We start from the raw sequence: 20,864 nt of genomic DNA on the forward strand, positions 1-20,864 counted from the left end.
ATTTTTTCAGTGATAGATGCTAGTACTAAAACATGAAAAGAAATATTTTTAAACAAATAATTCATAACATATTTAAAGAAAACCAAAGAGCTAGATACTCTAAAATAGTTTTACTGCAACCATATAGTAAATATATACATATATGGGAGTGCTAAAGCTTCAAACACTATGCATCTCCGTTGGCCAACTCTTGAAAGGCTTTCCTTTGGTGAGGAGAAGATCACAGTACCACAATCTTACTTCAGGATTGCCTCACCTGTTGGAAGTCATAAATCAAGGTCAAGGCAGCACCAACTGTAGCATTATGTTAGACTCTGAACTATTGGAACAAGCAGAGACCACGAAGTCAGCTTCCCTTCTACTGCCAGAGAGATGTGGATATAAACATTTGCATAAAGAATGAAGAAAATCCCTAGCACATTTAATCTGGATACTGCTACTGTATTCACATATAGCAGTTCAAAAGGCCACTGTCGAATGATTATCATTACTATCTTTCTTGTTGCCAACATATTTAATTGCATTATTTATATGCTATTCTTTGTAGCAGTAACTTACTTAATACACAGGTGAAAAAAGTATAAATCCCATGCCTTCTTAACTGCTGAGTCATCTCTCCATCCCCCAAATTTTTCTCAAGACATTCACATATATATAATGGGACACCTGAAAATAATGAATTGCACATACTGAAAGATCTTTTACAAATTGCTGTCATCATGACACCTTTTAAAATTAAGTGTTGTACAGTGACATGCATAACAGAAGCACTGGTGGGGTAGCACAGGGCACACTTCCCAAGCTATCTTGAGAGGCAAAACCCCAAACATGTCATCTGTGACATATTTGAAATAAGTCTCACAGAGCTCCACTTGCAAACAAAAGATAAACATTCAAATAAACAATATGCATGAAAAGATAACAAAAGAGAAAATTATACAAAAATGAAAGAAAAGAAACCCACTTGAGGACTAGAAAATATAAAAGGAAATATTTTTGTAACTAAAAACTACTCTTAAAATAAAATTATAGTTACACCTAATATATTTTTAACTAAAAGCAAGGACATTTCAAAATGGAATGACATAAAATATTACCATTTAGAAATTTCTTCCATACTCTTTTTTCAGATCTCATATTTTAAGATTAAAGAATACATTTTGAAAAAATATAGTAAACTTTCAAATAATTGGCTAACAATTTTTCTTTGAGTTGTTGTTCACACATAATTCTTTCAGAAGATATTGAATCTAAAATCATTTTACTGTGAATGTTACAGACAAGTTCATAACCAGGGGCCAGTAACTTGTTACCCATATTCAGAACCTAGCACCTCTCAAACCCCAGAAGCAGCCTTTGCTTCCAAACATATCCTCTGCAAGCAATGAATTGATGCTAAACCTAATTCCATGGTAAGTGAAGTGGAGCCAGACCTCAGGCCAGGGAAGTGCTCCTTATGGGTAAACCAGTTTCTATCCCCATTAGAAAGTAAGAATGAGGGTGTTATGGAGCACATTCTATTGGGAACACTGTTAAAGAACTAACAGAAAGACTCCATGAATATTGGCCAAATCTCAAGAAACTGACCAAGTACAAAAAAGGACTTTTCTTTTTAAAGCAGGATCTCTATTCCCATGAATCTCCCAATGGGTGTTTCCACATACTTATGGCCTAGAAGAAAGTGACATTAACAAAATGAACATGAAGTCCTCAAGTAATTTTAAATGTCCTCTTCAAATCATTACAAAAGACTATCAGTTGTATAGTATGGGAATAACTACAGTTTAGTTATAGTAAAGGTTGGAAACCAGTGTGTGTGTGTGTTGGGTGTTTGTCTCAGCCATAGCACTTAAACAGAATACCTCTTTGTGCTCAGAACGTTAAGTGGCATAAGTTAGTTGCAAAGAGCATACTATTGCATCCATGCTTGATTTCATACTTTCTTCTTTTCTTTAAAAGCATCTATTTACAGATTATCAAAATACATTGCAGAAACTGTCAGTAAGTCAGGTTAAAAAAAAATGTCCTGAAAATATTTTCCAACAGCTGTCATTTCTTCAGCTGCCTTTTGAGATATACTCTTATAAGGAGAATGCCTCTCATAGCTACTAACATCTCCCTTCCATCTTCACCACAGCACTTCACCATGGCTAATACACAAGCTTGTCAACAGAGTACTTTATTCCTAGAGAGCAGCACTTATGTATTGTTGGGGTACATCAAACACATGCCTCATGAGTCTCTTCAATTTAAGGATCCCTTCATCACTGGAAAAGTTTGCTTCCTGTGGAGAAAACAGAAATGAGCCATGAGTAACATCTTGTCTGCTATAAAATTTTCAACAGAATATGGCCTCTCCTTTCTTTGGTTTTATAATAGTTCTATTATTTTAAAACATCTTTTTGTGTTTTAAATTTTGAAAAAACCCTTTATTTATATTAAAGAGAGCTTTTATCTGGCTTCTTTGATAGACAAATCTCTCTCTCTCTCTCTCTCTCTCTCTCTCTCTCTCTCTCCAAGCCTTTTCCTGGAATTTTGAAATTTTTCTTTTCTTTCAACAACTCATGGGGTAGAATACTGACAAAATATTCCACCTAGGAATACTGGCCTAGGGCTGGACAACAAAACTGAAAACAAGGTAGGCTGTCCAGTGGAACACTTGAGGCAGAGATTCCATCCTTTTCAAATACTAGTATCTCCAATAAGACCAAGTGCTGACCAGGAAGCAGGAAAGGATGACCTCAGTGCCTTTGGGTCACTTGTTTGCTTATACTCTGTTCCTGGAGACAGCTGTAGAGCTCCCAGTGTAGACCAAAAAGTAAACAGAGTACCTGTCTTCCAAATATGTGACACAATTTAGGGCTTCACAGGTACCCTTTCTTTACAAAGGGGAAATGTGAAGGTGGCTGTGAATATTTGATTTTTTTTTGTCCAAAAATCAAGCCATGTTTATCTCTAACTATCCCAAAGGACAAGTTATCTCTATTATGCTAGTATAAAAACTAGCAATTTGTATATTTTATTTTTAAGAAGTCAGAAAAACCTGACAGGATGATATTGAAAACCATAAAATGGAAGGTCAATCCTCATGATTTATACTCTGGGAAACACTATTAAAATTGTCCATGTATGACCATCCATCTACTCACATGTCCTTAGGGGGTGGTGTGAAAATTCTATGAACTGTATGCAGTTATGCCATTTTCAATTTTATTCCACTGGGTAAGAAACTTATAAACTTGTACTTTAATTCTGAGTAGGATATTTTATTATAAATTATGTCTCTGCCTACTAAATGAACAAAACATTTATTAATATAAGTGGTTGTCAACCATAAAATTATTTCCCTTGCTACTTCATAACTGTAATTTTTCTTTCTTTTTTTTTTTTATAAGATTTATTTATTATGTATACAGTGTTCTGCCTGCATGTATGCATGCAGGCCAGAAGAGGGCACCAGATCTCATTATAGATGGTTGTGAGCCACCATGTGGTTGCTCCAAAGGGGTCTACAACCCACAGATTGTGAACCACTGATGTAAATGACCTTTATAGTCTTTCACTTATAAATCCCACCTTTGTTCATCTCAAATATTCTGTAATTTTCATAAAATCCTATTTCAACACAAATGTAATTGGGAAGAAAAGCTAGAACCACATGTGCATACTTTGCCGCAAGCTTTGGTGCTAGCCACCTGGACTTGTGTAAGTGAATGGAGCTCTGATCCCAAACAAATACCAACTCAAGGAGCTGGGAATGCCCAAGAATGTCACTTCATCTTTCCAATGTTCCAGATATCTCTGCAGTGCTGTGCAGCAAGGCTGCTTTGTGGGTCAAGGGGAGTAAGTCTATGAGGTAAATTTCATGTGGTGACTGCTAAAACCATCTAGAAGCCTTGAGAAAATCTGGGTGAATATCCTCTTTAGCTTATCTGTATGCCATCTTGTTACCTCAGTATTATTTATCTCATGGCAATTTATGTTTTCTTACTCCTCATTCTAATAGGCAATTTTTCTTCTCTTGTGTTTCACTCTCAGAACAAAAATATACAGATTATTGACTACACAGAAAATAAAACACAGAAGCTGAACAACCTTTCTCTATCTCCTGTCCTTTTATAGACAAAGCAAGTCAGCCCTAACATACGTGCATATGAAATGGGCCTTTGCTAGTTCCTTCTCTCTACACCCACTCTTCTACTACCCTCCTCGATGCCCCAGTACTCACAGCTACACCATGGTATACCCTTGCCATCATTCACATATCTCAGATTCAAAGGCAATTTTGTGAAAATACAAATTGATGTATTTTTCTGTCATTCTTCTTGTTATTGCTTGTATACATTCCTTGGGGACTTGTACTGGTGTAATATGCAAATCTTCAATAAATTATAAAAAAGAACTTAAGTTTGAGCCTTCTGAAATCAAGAAAAATTAATTCACTTCTTACTATTTTTATATCTGTATAAAGACTTCTCAACAGCTTGTTCATAAACACAAGTTGGCTGAATATAAGCATCTAAGTTTCTGGCCCATGAGATTCCACTTTCTAATAAGGTGTCTTCAGTTAGTATTTATCTCAGTGCCAGAAAATGTAATTTTTTAAAAATTCTCACAGTAACTTTCTCTCAAAGCAGAATCTTTTTTTTTTTTTAAAAAAAAAAAAGCTGTTAAAACGTTTAAATGCCTTGTTCTCAAAAACACTCCTATAAAAGTGTCTTCTCCTTCCTACTCCCAAGATACATTAGAAACAAATCAGAAGGAGGGAAGGTGTGCAGCCTTATTGCCTTAGTACAAGGTGAGGCCAGAGAAGTGTGTGGTTACTTCCTGAACCAGAAGGTGCTTACACTTCTGTATTATCATCAGTGGCACACACACACACACACACACACACACACACACACGCACACGCACACGCACACACACACACACACACACACATGCACACACACATTTTCTTGGTAAAGGAGTACCAAGTTCTCAAGATCTCAAAGCCTGGGGTGGGGTGGGGATCCCCTAGAGCCTTCCTTTCTGCTGGAAGTGAGATATCAGGACTTATCGGGTGCTGAGAATGCACTGAGGACATCAAAGCGTTAACTTAATGACCTTTCCAAGTACTCAAATTCAACACAAGGAGGGCAACTGGGTATCTTCATACTGTAGGCGCTGTATTCTAACCATGAGCTGTGATTGGCCAGCACCTAGGTTAGCCAACACATATAAGCACACACCCCACCCTCCAGCTTCCTGGCACTAACCTGAATCAGATGTCAGTCAGGCAGGTCCCTGCAACCTCTGACTGGGGGTTTCTTTGGCCTTCTTGCAGGTGAACAGCCACTTTATGATACGGGCGTTCCTTTCTACCACAGAGGTGGTGCTAGGCACCTGTTCAATGAGCTCCTCTTCTTGCAATCCGTCCTCGCTACGCCTGGAGAAGCTACTATCAGAAGTAGCCATGCTTACGCTACGCACTTTGAGTGTAACACAGTCGGATCCAGCAGAGAAATTCTCCCTCCCAAGAGCCTCCACCACTTCAGGTTCCAGTCCGCAATACAGGAAGAAGGTGTCGGAGTCGGACTCAGCCCTGGCTATCGAGTAGCGGGAGCTGAGATCTGACTGAGAGCGCTGCAATCCTCTGCGACGCGACACCCGTAGCTCCATGCCGGAGGGTGCGACTGGAACCTTAGACGCCACCTCCAAAGGCACGTCAGGGTACTTCATGGTCACTACAGGGGCCGGAGTTGGTAACATAGAAGCTGGGCTAGTGGCTGCCGCCTGGCCGAACTTGGTCCAAGCGGCCTCTGTTTCCTTCGTCTTGTCCTCACCTGACTCCCCGGTCGTCTCAGGGGCCACTGGCATTTTGTCCTTGACAGACCCCTGGAAAAATTTCTTCACCAGCCCCCCTCTGGAAGAGTCTGCGCCTGGCCCTCGGACGAATTCGCATTTTTGTCGGTAGATGACCAACGAATCGGGTCTCAGAGGCTTACGAGAGAGAGCCCTGCGGGCTACAGGAGCTGGGGCAAGAGCCGAAGGGATTGGGTTGTGGTGCTGCACCCCTGGGGCCTCAGGGACCCTGCACTCTGAAACAGGACCCCGGCTGGATCTTGGCGTGCTACGAACATACTTGGAGCGGTCTGCCGCTAGTCTCTCCACCGCGCTCTTGCACGCTGGCTGCGCGGTGTGAGTGTCCTCTGCTGCTCTGGGGTCCTGGAGAGGTGGTCGCATTCTGGGAAGCGCGTCCACAGCCCGCAGGGCCCGCATTCTTTCAGGACCCGAACCCACTGTCGTCCAGTAGAGCTCACTCCTTTTCCGGCGCCAGTCAGTCCGAGTCAGTTCCGAAGTCCGAAAGGGGTGGGGAAACACGCCCCAGGGCCCCTCCGCCCAGATCCGGAGTTGGGGCGAGCCAGAAGGGCCGGGAAAGGTGAATCACTCCGGCGCCAGCTCGCTCCTCCCATGCAGGACAAGGTGCCTCCTACACCTGGTGTCCCCGCCTGGTGGCCCGCAGCAAGGTGTCCCCGCCCCCTTGTCGTTTCTGTTTCCCGGGCCGCCACCCTACCCCTAGCCTCCTGTCAGGTGTCCTCTCTCTTTTGTCTCCTACGGACTATTCCCCATCTTCCCTAGCTCCAGGAATACCCCACCTTCTAACCTCCAGCCACTACTCCCAAACGTTCTCCTCTGTCCCCTCCCCCACTTTCCTATGGGAGGGTGGAACAGAGAAAGGCTGCTAGGGACCAAGCCTGCTCAGTGCCGGATATCTGAGGCTTCCTTCCAGCTCCCAAAGTCCTTGAGGTCTTTCCTTGCTAGGAGTTCTCGATTCCAGAGATTAGGGCAACGAAACAAACCATCCCTTTTATAGCCTTGCCTGTCCCGGAATTCGCGCTGTAAACCAGGCTCGTCTCAAACTCACAGAAACCCACCTGCCTCTGCCTCCCAAGTACTAGGATTAAAGGTGTGCTCCACCACTGCCCGTTCTTTTAATTCTTAAGTGATCTCATCAGGTTTGGAAATTTTCTGATTTATTTCTATAGTTTCTATACACTATTTGAAGAGAAGAGTATATGAAAGAAAAAGAAACATTTTCCGTGTCAAAATCAGTTGGAAGAAACCAAGAGCCTCCTGAGACTTGGCTTAAATCCAGAAGTCACTGGCTGGTACTGCAAGTCTCATTGCTTTTGGAGAAAACCCCTAACACCTGCAAGAATCACTCCTTCTTGTACTAATCCAGGTGATGAGAAAACCTAGGGTTCACCAGGGAAGGAAGATCAAAATAAGAATGCTGAAAGCTTAAGAGAATATTTCCAAAATTCCATCTCTCAAAAAGTTGGACAGAAGACTAAAACTATCTGCCAGACAAGTCAAGTGTAAGTTATCTCCTGTGTGGAGGCCAGTTTCAAGTCTTGCTGAAACTGTCTCAAGTTGCAGTTAAATGCTCTGGACACAAAATTGCAGGATTTAGTCCAACTGTTTCTGTAAACTAGTTGAATGCCATTGCACACAACAGCAGGAGCACAGAAGCCTTGCTAAAGAAGAAAAGATCATGGCAAGTGTGTTTAGTGAGCTCCAGGGAAGAATCACATGGGGACCCAAGTCAGCTGAAAATCAGACTGTCCATATAGCCTATTTGGAAATGAAATACTTTTTCTCTTGGTTGGAAAAAAAGGGAGGGTACTCAGTAACTTATGGGGTGGGTAGAGACATATAGAGAAAAATATGAGACAGAAGACACCGAATGGGTATGCTTTCTCCAACACAGTCAAGGAGGTCCAAAGTCTAGCTTTTTCTCTGCCCATCAGGCCAGATACTACACACCAAGTCTGGTGTCTAAGTCAGAGGAAGCAGCTCTTTTTTTTTTTTTTTTTTTTTTTTTTTTTTGAGGGGAGTGAATGCCTCAAGCAGCAGCAGTTAGAAGAACTATAAACACACATGCCTTTGATATGTCTGAACTTGGCCTCACCATCACTAACTACATATTTTTGGAAACTTCTCTTGGGCCTTTGCTTTTTCATCTGCTAAACTTGTTCTCATAGTTTGCAATGTCCATTCAGATTCAGAAGGACTGAGAAGTATGATATAGCAGGTAAGGGCTTGGTCTGTATTCAGCATCCTTAAGAAACTGGAACACAGGACTTTGTGCCTCTAGTCGTGTACAGTACAGCTCACTATGTCCATCTGCTAGTTTCCTAGTTAGTAAGATGGCTTATGTAAAAACCTTTGCATTGGGCACAGAGCAAATTCTCAATGTTAATACTTATTGTTAATTGTTATTGTTTTATAATAGTGATTATAAGTTAGTCAACTATTTTCCTTTCCAAAGAAAGAATGGGTTAATGCTCCCATAACTGCTCTAATGGCTTTTCGTAGAGAGGAGTAGAGAACAGTTGTATAGTCACTGTAGCCAAAAGCTGGATTGGCCATGCATGCAGTTTCAGGAGGCAGGCCAGATAAGGCATGACACGTCATTAGTGGAATATTTTGCAACCATTTACAGTTAGCTTTCCCTAGCCCTTAGACTGGGAAATTGGCATGGTATAAGCAAAAAATTTTAAATATCAAAGATTTAGAAACATTCTTCACCATATGTCCTACCTAGCACTCTCTTGGCCATAGCCTATAAACCATTAGAATAAGTCATTATATATAGTGTGTGTGTTCTATAAGTTCTTTTCCTCTAGAGAACCCTGGCTAACACACCCTGTCTCAAAAAATTAAAAATAAAAATGAAACAAGAAATAAAGAAACAAACAAAAAAATAGGAGTCAACTGAGAAATTGAATGAACTAGATTTATGTGTGTGGACTTTAATAAATCTGGAAAAACATTACTCAGAAGTTAAATTACAGAATATTTTGTTTTTGATGTTCAAATACATTTAAAACAACATGTAACTGTGCATATACAAATGTGAGGAATTATACAAAAATATGACATGACACTGCAAATTAACTATAGATAAGCTATGTGGGGAGAAGAACAATGAGGCAGGAGCTTCAGTTTCAGTTGCATTGTTTATTTCCAGGAAAGAAAATGTTAAGAAAAGCAGGGGAACAAATCAGTGCCCCTGTAACAAACCTTTCATGCAAAAATCATTTACTAGTTTCCTTCTCCTGTGAAAATGAAAATTGATTCAGGGCTGCCATTGTGCAACTCTAAGACATAAAACAGCATGTTAAGTATGAAGACCACCTGGGACAGAGGCTGCAAGCAGTGTTTCAGCCTGAGAAAATTGAAGATGAAAGTACCCTGGCACAGAATACACCAGAGACAAGGGTTTCTATTGGAAACAGACTATTAGATGAATAGAAAGTTGACTACAGAAAATATAAAATAGAAGCTCTGTTTAAAAGATAAAGCTTAAAATTAATTGGTTCCATATCAAGAAGATCCTTGAATACTGTGATTAGGAAGCAGCTTGTAATTTGACAAAAAAGCGAACAACTGAGTGCTCACTTTTTTCCAATTCTAAAAATATGTCCATCTATTACAGATATGCCTAATTTCATAAAAAAAATACTAATGGGTGTAAAAATCACAGATTATTCCCAACATAGTGAGAGTAACTGATAGTGAGCAACTTCAATATCCCACTCTCACAATAAATAGGTTATTTGGACAAAAAATAAACAGAGAAACATTGGAGATAAATGATATCATAAATCAAATGGACCTCTACAGAACATTACACTTAAATACTGAATACACATACTTCTCTTCAGGTCATGGAACTTTAACTAAAAATTATTATATTTTAGAACACAAAGCAAGTCTCAACAAATATAGGAAAATAGAAATAACATCTTATATTCCATTTGACCACAATAAAATAAGGCTAGATATCAACAGCAATAGAAACTGCAGGAAATGCATAAATTCATGGAGAATAACACACTATTGACTGTCTGTGGGTCAGATTAATTCCAGAAGGAAATGAAAAAAATCTAAGAATGTTATATAAATGAAGACAAAGCATATTATAACATGTGCAGTGTAATGAAGGCTGTCCTAAGAGGAACATTTATAGCACTAAATGCCTACATCAAAAAACTTAAGAGATTTCAAATAAATGAATTGATAACCTTAACACAGCAGTTCTCAACCTGTGGGTAGCAACCTCTTTGGGGGTCACATATCAGATATCCTGCATATCAGATATTTATATTACAATTCATAACAGTAGCAAAATTACAGTTATGAAGTAGCAATGAAGCAATCTTATGGTTGGGGGGGTCACCACAACATGAAGAACTTTATTAAAGGGTCATAGCATTAGGAAGGTTGAGAACCCCTGCCTTGAAGCCTTGGAAAACTACAAACAAAACAAACCCAACAACAGTAGATGAGAAGATATAATCAAAATAAGGAAAGAAATCAACAAACACACACAAAAATGAATTAATGAAGTGAGATGATTCTTTAAATGATAAACAAGATTGACAAATTCTTAGCCAAATTAACCAAAGGGAGAGAGAAGACTCAAAACAATAAAATTAGAAGAAATGGGAGATGTTAAAAAGACATCAACAGAATTCTGAAAATCATGAGGACAGAACTTAAAATCCCATAGTTTACTAAATCATAAACTCAAAAGAAATGGATGAATTTATAAAGAATATAACACAATAAAGTTAAACCCAGATGAAATAAACAGATAAACAACAAGCAATGAAATTGAAGAAGTAATCAAAATTTTCCCAACTAATACAACAACCAAAAAAGAAGACCAAATGTATTCCCTGCAGAATTCTACCAGACCTTCAAAGAAGAATTATTGCAAATACTACTCAAATTATTTCTTAAAATATAAAAAGAAAGCAAGCTTTCAAACTCTCTTTAATGAAGACAATATTACATGAATACAAAAACTAGATAAATCGTTAAAAAGAAAATTACAGACCAATCTCCCTGATGAACATAGTCAAAAATTCTCAACAAAATACTTGCAAACTCAATTCAATATCAGAACTATGATTCAACATTACCAAGTTGATTTTATCCAATTGATACAAGAATCTTTTATTATATAAATGAAATTTATTGCATTAATAGACTAAAAGATGGAAATTACATGCTCATCTTAACAGATACAGAAAATGCCTTTGACAAAACCAAGAAATTTTCAGGTAAACAGATGTAATTGGAAAAAACTTAAAATGAATGAGGTAACTCATGCCCAGCAAGGCAAATAGTATGTTACTGCTCATGTATAGGTACTAACTTCAATTTTTTTGAGTGTTTAACTTGAAGCACAAGTGGAAGCCAAGAAATTAGAAAGGGGCCTTTGAGGTGGACATACTAAGGGAGGACCATAATAAATTATAGGTAAAATGAAAATAGAGAGGTGAAATTCTGGTGGCAAAAACATAAGCAGGAAAAGGTACAGGAGTATGGGAGAAATTATGGGGTAGGATGGATGGCTAACTCAAAAGAAGGATGTATAAAAAGTTATAAATAAGCATACTATCTTATAAATCGTAATAGGTTAGATAGTAGAATATATGTGAAATGAAAATAAGAAGGGTTGAACAAGGATTATTAAACAAGGATGAAGCATGGAATGATCAGGGAGAAGAAGAGATAGTGGGTGCATTAACCAAGACTGTTTGTGAAAAAGCCCATGGAAACCCACTAAGTAATAAACTAATTTCAACAATCCACTAAAAACAAAGTTAAAGGTTACCCTGGGCCATAAATCAAAGTCAAGTTCATACTTTTTATGGAGATTTTACTGAACTTTGGAAGCTGCAGCTTCCCAGTGACTACAGAACATCAACATATTTCTGTTTTGATTTAAACCTAATTTACTCCTATTGATTTTATTAAAAGTATAGGAGAATATGTCAATAACCCCCTTTATAAAAACTTACTATATTATGAGAAAACTTTCCTTTTAGTTACTTCCTTCAATGTTTTCTTTTGCTACTTATTCATCAGCTTGAATAATTCCAATTGCCTTTCTTTGAACTCTCACTAGCTTCTGTTTTTGTTTTGTTTGTTTTTTCCTTTCGATTACTCTAAGGCAACTCTGAAATTCATCAGAAAACAAGAACAAAGGGGAGAAAGACTTCTGGGCACAGAGTCTGTTGAGTCACTATCTTGTGAGTCCAATTAGGTCCTGATCTCAGTAGGCAGGTGTTGGAAGGAGTCCAGCATCTTTTTCTGGCTCTGCAGTCTGCAAGTATCCCATTTACTTCAGATGAAATGTTATTTCACAGCCACAGATGGGCACTAAAGTAAAATTCTTGGTCCACGTAGACTTTTCCTAGTCTTAAAAGAAGCCAGTCAGAACAACATGGTGGTGTGATCTGTCTTTAACAAGAACTCTGTGTGCTCAGTGTTAAGTTCGGCACTTCAAATGATGACATTTTTACCTGAGTGAAAGAAAACATTGGCGACAAACTTCAATCATGCTAATTTTCAATAAAAGTAATTTTACATAAGCAATTGGCAGCTTACAAATTGCCTAGACTTGTTTTCGGGAAACATGTGGTTACTGGAGCTGAAAAGTCCATTTCAGGGACCTAACTGTTTTGTCCACGGCTGTGTTAGCAAATAAAGGAATACTGGACAAAGAATGAGGCTTGGCACATGTGCCTTGGAGGCCACATAGAGTCCAGTTGTCTTGCTCTAGAGTAACATATATCTCTCTCTGAACCAAAGATTAGTAAATTAAAAAACTAATTTTATAAGCAGATTAGTATTTAAACAGAAAACTAATTAATAATTAATCTTTTAAAATATATTTTCTAAGAGTTGAAAAATTAAAAATTGACTTCACACTTTAAGAGGAAAGCTTACTGATTTTTTTTCCTTAAAAACTTGGGAATCAATAGACTATGGAAATGGCCAAATGGGTATATTTGCTCCAGATCCTGGCCACAACAGAGCAGATTCTGATTACAAATAAATACAGGGCTTGGGAATAAACACTAGTTTTAAAACTACATGGTCTGGAGCTGGTCCTACGTCGACGCTTATTATATATGTGACCAAAGTTAGCACTGTGTCAGGTGGCTGTCTCTCTTCACAAGGCTTCATGGGAGAAAGGCATTACAAGTCACAGTTTCCTTGTTTCCAGGGAATTATTTCTCCTTTCCAAGTCTGAAGAGACACAGAAGGTGCAGGTGAGTTGTGAAGTAGTGTGAATGTGTCTCTCAAATTGCAGTGTTGTGGGGAAAAGTGTTCCAGGAAACTCCCCTATATATTTGCTAAAATAATTAACTTGCTTTTTCAACTGATCAGATAGATATGGTTTTGCCTTAAAACTCCCTGTGCAGTGTTCTAGAGATGCTCTCAAACTCCGGGAAACTTTTCCATTTGGAAGCCTCAGTCTCTTCTGAATTGGAGTTGAGTTCATGAACCCAGGGGCAGTAATTTGAATAAAACCTGTCTTTCTACCTTCAACAAGTATTTAATACTACTTGCTTTTGACAGTAAAGGATCTTAGTTCTTTTCACACTTTGATGTGTGAAAGAACTAAGCTAATTGAAGTCATTCTAGTTTTTAAGGATGATAGAGGTAAATTAATTCATGGAGTTCTCTCTGTCAAATGCTTTGATAACTTGGAAAGCTAGGAATAGGCATTTGGCAGACTGTCTATAAGTAAAGTGTAGCCCTTTTTTCTCAGTTTTCCTTTTGCCTTTGTTCTGACTTTGCACTCCCTCTAACTTCTGCACCTGAGGCTCACTTGGACCTCATTCTAACTGTGGCAAATAGAATGTTAGCAGACCTGGACCAAGCAAGGGTCTGGGGAAAACCCATGCATTTCTGATGATTCTCTGCAGGCTGAGAATATACCCTTGATAACCTAATCAATGGATAAAAGATGTGTACATGTCAACACGTGGGAGAGAGTCAGTCACTCAGCTCAAGTCATCACAGACAAGTCTACAGACAGCTGATTCCAAACCAAGGAGCCAGCTTGAAGACCCGCAGAGCTCCTGCCAGTCTGAGACAGGCCATATATCCCGGAAGAATGAGGTTATAGTGTACAATCCTAGACTAGGTAATTCAAACCATTGGATTGTGAGGTTTATTTCATGGCATTGATTGAAAAAATAGCTTATTATGTTTAAGACTTAAAAATTGTGAGTTGATTAGTATCCATGAGTTGTGTACTTACTAGAGATTTGTTTGTTGTTGCTTTTAAGTTTTACTGCCTTATGGTCAAATAGGATACATGGAGTTATTTCCATCTTTCTGAATTTCTTTAGATTTATTTCATACCGCCAAGACTTGATCTATTTTAGAGAAACTTCTGTATGCTACTGAATAGGACATATTCTTTGGTGTTTGGGTTGAAAAATCTGTAAGTATCTGTCAAGTCTATTTGATGCTTGATGTCATTTAATTCTTATGTTTCTCTGCTTACTTTTTTTGTGCCAATGATCTATTAGACAGTTTCAATTAGGAAACCGAATTTCCATTGAGAAATCAGCTGTTATTCTTATGAGTTTTCCTTTATATGTGGCTTGTTGTGGTGATATTATGCTGTAACAAATAAAGCTTGTTTTAAGATCAGAGGGCAGTCTGAGCAGAGCTCTGTGGCAGAGCCAGCCACAGAGTTAGTCACAGAGGCCAGGCAGTGGGCGACACACACCTTTAATCCTAGCACTGGGAGGCAGAGGCAGAGGCAGACAGATCTCTGTGAGTTCAAGGCCACCCTGGACTACACAAGGTTAATCCAGTCTAAAAGAGAAACAGTTGGGTGGTGATGGCTCACACCTTTAATCACAGTACTTGGGAGTCATAAGGCTTTAATCCCAGCACTAGGAAGGTTAAGACAGGAAGTAATATGGCTGAATGGAGAAAGGAATATAAAGCAGGAGGAGACAGGAGTTCAGCCCCCTTTCAGCAGAGGACTCAGGGGGCATTCAGTCTGAGGATTCGTGGAGACTGGATCTTCCCCTTTCAGCTGAGGAGTTGGTAAAACGAGAAATGGCTATGACTTGTTTCTCTCTGATCTTTCAGCATTTACCCTGATATCTGGCTCCAGGTTTTTATTAAGACCAATTAGGATTTGTGCAACAGCTTGTGTTTGTACTCTTTCATTGTTCTCCATACTTAGTGTTTTAACTACTATATGCTGTTCGAAGTTTCTTTTCTGGTCTTGTCTATTTGGTATTCTGTGTACTTCTTGAATCTGCATGGATATGTCTTTCCTTAGTTTGGGAGAATTTTCTTCTGTGATATTGTTGAAGACCTGGTCTATGCCATTGGCCTGGGATTCTTCTCTCTAGTCCATTTCTACAGTTGGGAGATTTGGTCTTTACATGGTGTCCCACATTTTCTGTATGTTCCTTTCCTGTGCTTTAACAATTTTCACACTCTTTGCTTATTTCATCTGTCTACTCTGCCTTGGAGTCTGATAGTCTATCCTCTGCTTGATTCATTCTACTTGTAAGGCTCTCCCTTGAGTTTTCTAGTTGTATTATTGGAGTTTTAGTTCCGTCTTCATTTCAGCTTGAATCTTTTACAGTTCTTTACTGAATTGAATTTTGAAATCCTGGATTACCATGGTCATTTCCATTAGCCTTATGTTTGTTTTCTTGAGCATCACTAAGGCATTTTTCTCTTTGAGTTTATTCTCTTTAAGTTTCTTTGTGTTTTCTTAAACTCTTTGAATTCTTTGATGAAGTTTCATTTGAGGTTTATGATTATTCTTTTAAATTCTGTGTGCTATGGTGCATCGAGGTCAGTGGTTCTTAATCTGTGGGTCCACGACTCCTTGGAGTCAAATGACTCTTTCACAGGAGTTACCTAAGACCATTGGGAAACACAGATATTTACATTACAATTCTTAACAGCAGCAAAAATACAGTTATAAAGTAGCAATGAAAGTAATTTTATGGTTAGGGGGTCACCACAACATGAGGAACTGTATCAAAGGGCCGCAGCATTAGGAAGGTTGAGGACCACTGATATCATTGGTGAACATTTCTGTAATACTGACAGATTTGGCATTTCTAAAGAGCAGGCCCATCTGTTCTCCTGTCATTAGTTATTAGTATTTTTGAGAAATCTGAGGTACAAAATCATTATGTACTAATCAAAACAAAATAAAGTGTTAGGAGTTTTTAGCCTTAGCACTTTGAAAGTATCCATACACTCTAAGGCAGCTCTGGGCACAAATACAAAGCAGTATGGTTTTTTCTTCCTTCTCGCTTTAGTAAAAATGGACACTGACAGGTAGCTTCTAAGTGGGAGGATCAAGACAAAATATAAGATAACAAGCTTTGTGACACTTCAATTTAGAAACAAGGAGAAATATAGTCAAAGGCAAAGGTGACTAGGGTTTATTGACACTTGAATGAACACAGGACCTCGCAGGTATTGCAGACAAAGAACAAAGTTGGTACAACTCCAACACTTAATGCTCAGTCCTATTCTTAATCTCCAGTGTTCTCTTTGCTGTAACATGGTGAGTTTGAGGTTTTCCTCTACCAACTCTTCCACTTTTAACTATTATCAACTTTTGTTGAGACTCTTTTAAACTTTCATACATATGCCTCTTACTACAATAGGAAAAACTTTATCTGCAAAAGAAAAGGGTTATTTAAATTTTTTGTAAGGATTTTTAAAATTACAAGACTGAGAAAAGTACGCCTTTTTGTTTCCCCAATTCTCTGATTATCTAGGCCATGTCACAAGGCACAAGATAAACAAACCAAGTGTGGCATTTCCAATCTAGCCTTCGACTTCCTCACAGCATCACTTTCAGCACTTCACCTTATTCCTAAGACATGCCCCCATTCCAACACAGGAATACTTGGTGGAAAGCTAACACATATAATTTGTCAAATCCCTATCAGCACTTTGTACATATCAAATAATATCTGGTAAGTATTCCATATCCATAAATGAGGAAATAAAGTAAGCAGAGTGAGATTAGAGATAGTTACTTCCCCCCCGGGTTAAAACACATTTCTCTTTTCCAGGCTATGTTGGCTTTTCATTGCTTTCCCCCTGCTTTACTGGGACCCTGTGAGAAAGGAGTTTTATTTTCTAAAGTCTTTGTTCTTTGTAAATAAAATAAAATAAAAAAACTTGTTGTCTTCCCTCCCCACCTTCCTTAAAGCCCCTAGTGACCACTTTTACCATTTCCCACTTTAAGAACTCTTCCTTTTAAATTGAAATGTTTAGACAGATATTTTCTATTAAATTTAGATTATATGGGAATGGATTGCTGGATTTCTCTCCTGCTCTGACTCCATTTATACTGGAATCATTGATCCACTTTAACAGAGAGCTTGGATGCTCTAAAACTAACCCTATGGACTGCAACTTTATAGATGCCAATGACACCACTTTAATCCTTCGCTTGAAAAGAGCTAAACAAAGAAAATTTAGTCCCCCAAAGAAGCAAGCATTACTTTGTCCACACACAGATCTGGAGTGTTTATGGCTCATGTTTGGTCTTCTGGCATTAGGCAAGTGCTCCTGAGTTCCAGTTCTGCCATTTGATCTTCAGCCCTCTCCTCAGTTTCTTTTTCTTTCTCCTTCCCCCTCCCTCCATTTTCCTTTTTCTTTCTTTCTCTCTTTCTCTCTCTCTCTCTCTTTCTTTCTTTCTTTCTTTCTTTCTTTCTTTCTTTCTTTCTTTCTTTCTTTTGAGACAGAGTATCTCAAACTGCTCTCAAATTCACTATGTAGGCAAAGATGAACATCTGATCCTCCTGCCTCCACACAGTTTATTTAATGCCAGGGATGGAACCTAGGGCTATTTGTATGATAGGCAAGCATCCTATCAATGTAGATAGATCCCTAGCCCCTGTTCTTCCTCCTCAATTTTATGTTTGAGATACAAAGATAATACTATCACCCATGTAATGGGGTTTCCAAGAGGATGAGAATTCCTGGTTTTGTGTGTACCAGATGAGTTCTACCCATTGAATGAGCAATGCCTTTGTATTGATTTTGGTGTTTTGCCAAAAACCTTGGCGAGTAAACAAAAATAGGCAACTGAAAACTTACATACACTTACATACAATGTAAGATCATATCTCATTTAGTATTAAAAGTAAAGTGTCCCAAGAAATTAAACTATCAAATTCATGTTTGCCATGTAGGTTGTTCTTGCACACTGTAGGAAATATTAAAGAAAAACTGCTTATCTTGTTTAATCTGTGTTTGGGCCTATGGGTAGCTCTTGCTACTTCTCATCAATTATTAATGGTTCAAATAAATATTGGGCAATGAGACAAAAGAGAAATAAATTGATGAGCATAATTCTCCCATAGTCGTCATTTGTTTTCTGTTAGCACAGTTTGTAGTACAAACTGGAAATCTGTATACTCACCATAGCTGCTCTGTATACTCATCATAGCTGCATATTGTTTAATTTTCTTAGCAAGGCATTTGCCTTATGCTGACATTTTTATGGTCTTATATAGTCAGTGATCTTAACCATCTGGCTCTAATTTTGAGAACACCCCTGAGCTTTGTGCTTGGTTACATGATCGGTTATATGTCATTTTAAGTTTTGTTTTCTTTGCTTTTGATGAACACTCATAGAAGGATAGTATAAACTTTTCACAGTGAAGGTTACTTATGAGTTGACAAAAACCAAAGTCAGCTGTGCCAAGATAAAACACTGGCAGGAATTCTTATAATTCTGGAAAAGGGTAGAGGCAATGTTTTTTGAAAGTTGGTTCTACACAAATGTGAATAGCACACACTTTAAGGTAATGACCTACAGACTAATGTCTAACTTACCTAAATGTTAAGATTTCCCATTTTAATTCATCTTGACTTTAGGATTAGTTTGGAATTTTTAGGAAAGAAGCAAAATTTATCATTTTTATTATTCCCTGAAAGCAAATCTAATATGCTACAAAAACCCTCACCACCTAGTACACTGGGCCCAATCATTTTTCATTTCTATGTTAAACACCCAGCAGGGCTAAACATTAAAAATATAAAAATAAGAGACAATTAAAATCAATTTCTCGCAGGGCGGTGGTGGCGCACGCCTTTAATCCCAGCACTCGGGAGGCAGAGGCAAGCGGATCTCTGTGAGTTCGAGGCCAGCCTGGGCTACCAAGTGAGTCCCAGGAAAGGTGCAAAGCTACACAGAGAAACCTTGTCTCGAAAAACCAAAAAAAAAAAAAAAAATCAATTTCTCTAATTATAAACATTTTCAAATTGTTAACTGTTATAGTTTATAGGGATATAGGGATAAAACATCTATGTAATTTTAAAAGATTTTCAACTTGTGTTTAATAAATAGCATTTTGTTAAGCATAGGACTATGATGTATTTATGAGATAGTATTGTTCAAAGAGATATTGCCTTATAATTCAAGAATAAATATAAAATTTAGTTGATGCTAACATTTTGGAAAATTCTAGTTTTGTTTTAAAAACATGTCCATAGTATAGTGTTGAGTCAAATAAACATATATAAAACATCATGTCATTTCATTTTCAGCCTATTCACAAAATTTGGAACAAGTATTTTGGGATATGGGAGTGCATAGGCACATAATGGTACTTTGTGTATTTTTATATTTTATGAGATATTTTATTCTTAAAATAGGAGAATCAAATTCATTCCCAGTTTGGAAACCTCAAGTGCTGAGTATTTATAATTAAGGCCACTACACATCTGCTTTGTGCTCAACATGAATGTCCTCTGGATCCTCCAGTGCCGTGTTCACCTGCTTATTACTTTTTATAAATCAACACACAATCTTAATTCCCCTGAGTGAAATATCACATATTTTATATAAATTAATCTAATTTGGCCCAATAACTATTTTAAGCTAACCATCATATTTTCATCTTGATGAAGTGCAAGCAATTAGAGTTTATGTCTACTCCTGAGGTAGAAAGAACAAAATCAATCCAAGATGTTATTTTAGATAAATGAGATATCATGTACACTAAACAGAATAAAAATGTTAAAGTACACCACATCAATGGCAATTAATATTCTACTTACTGAATTATTACTGGATGCCAGATAGTTAAAGGACCTGAACAGATGATGTCTGAATAAAAATGGCTTACTTTTTGTTCTTAGCCAGTTTTAGCGAGATCTAACTGGATAGAAAAAGATTATGACTACTCAGTACTATCTGATCCAGAGTTTGCTTAACTAAGAACTTATAAGAAAGAAAGAAATAAACCAATACCTAATGTAAAGAGATTTATTCAACATAATAAATGCAATATACAGCAAGCTCAACTCCAGCATCTTGATACATGAAGAACATCTCAAAGCGTTTCCACTAATATCAGGAACATGACAAGGATGTCCACTCTCCCAACTTCTGTTCAATATAATATTTGAAATTTTAGCTAACATGGTAACACAAATGAAGGAGATAAAGGCGATACAAATAAGAAAGGAAGAAATCAAAGTGTGCTCATTTGCATCTGATATGATTTTATACATTAAAGACAGTTTTTAATTGAAAGAAAAATGTGTCTTGTTGTCTGTGATAGCTACTACCTGGAAGATATATCTATTTTCCTTTTATTCTTTATTCTTCATCCACTACAAAGTTTGCTTTTACTGATTTTTAGTTAATGACATTAATCACTTAGCACTAAAAATAAAGAGAAAAGGAGATTTTTGTTAAACAGTTGCTCAAATGTGCAACAATGGAATGAGAGAAAACTTCATGTGAGAGTTTCTTAGGCCATCCTCTCTGAACAGAGAGACTGGAATGTGGTTAAGTCACATGAATGGTCTAGAATTCCTTGAGTGAAGAGTTTTGGGGGAAGTATTTACTAAAACGTGAGATCAACTCAAAAGAATGTGTGGGTGTAAGTGGTACGAGGCTGACTTAGCTAACCACTAGCATCTCTGGATGGTACAACACTTTTCATGTTGGTGAGAAAAAAGTTTATTCCTGTATGGCCTTCTGA

The 20,864-nt window shown here is 37.8% G+C and overlaps 1 protein-coding gene across 1 annotated transcript; it reads right to left on the reverse strand.

Annotated features, from left to right (window-relative positions):
- Window positions 1-1,053: 1,053 nt before the first annotated feature.
- On the reverse strand, window positions 1,054-6,519 carry Fam110c (family with sequence similarity 110 member C). The gene is made up of 2 exons (XM_052745642.1): window positions 5,259-6,519; window positions 1,054-2,284 (listed from the first exon to the last, which is right to left on the reverse strand). The coding sequence occupies exon 1, from the start codon at window positions 6,259-6,261 to the stop codon at window positions 5,275-5,277; it is 987 nt and encodes a 328-aa protein (XP_052601602.1). The 5' UTR covers window positions 6,262-6,519; the 3' UTR covers window positions 1,054-2,284; window positions 5,259-5,274.
- Window positions 6,520-20,864: the final 14,345 nt, after the last annotated feature.

The sequence above is a fragment of the Peromyscus californicus genome, unplaced genomic scaffold (genome assembly GCF_007827085.1).
Source record: "Peromyscus californicus insignis strain IS unplaced genomic scaffold, ASM782708v3 Scaffold_1__1_contigs__length_55948999, whole genome shotgun sequence".
Lineage (NCBI taxonomy): Eukaryota > Metazoa > Chordata > Mammalia > Rodentia > Cricetidae > Peromyscus > Peromyscus californicus.

Excerpts from the sequence above, each read along its gene's own strand:
- Fam110c (XM_052745642.1), bottom strand. The coding sequence starts at position 6,261 with ATGCGGGCCCTGCGGGCTGTGGACGCGCTTCCCAGAATGCGACCACCT.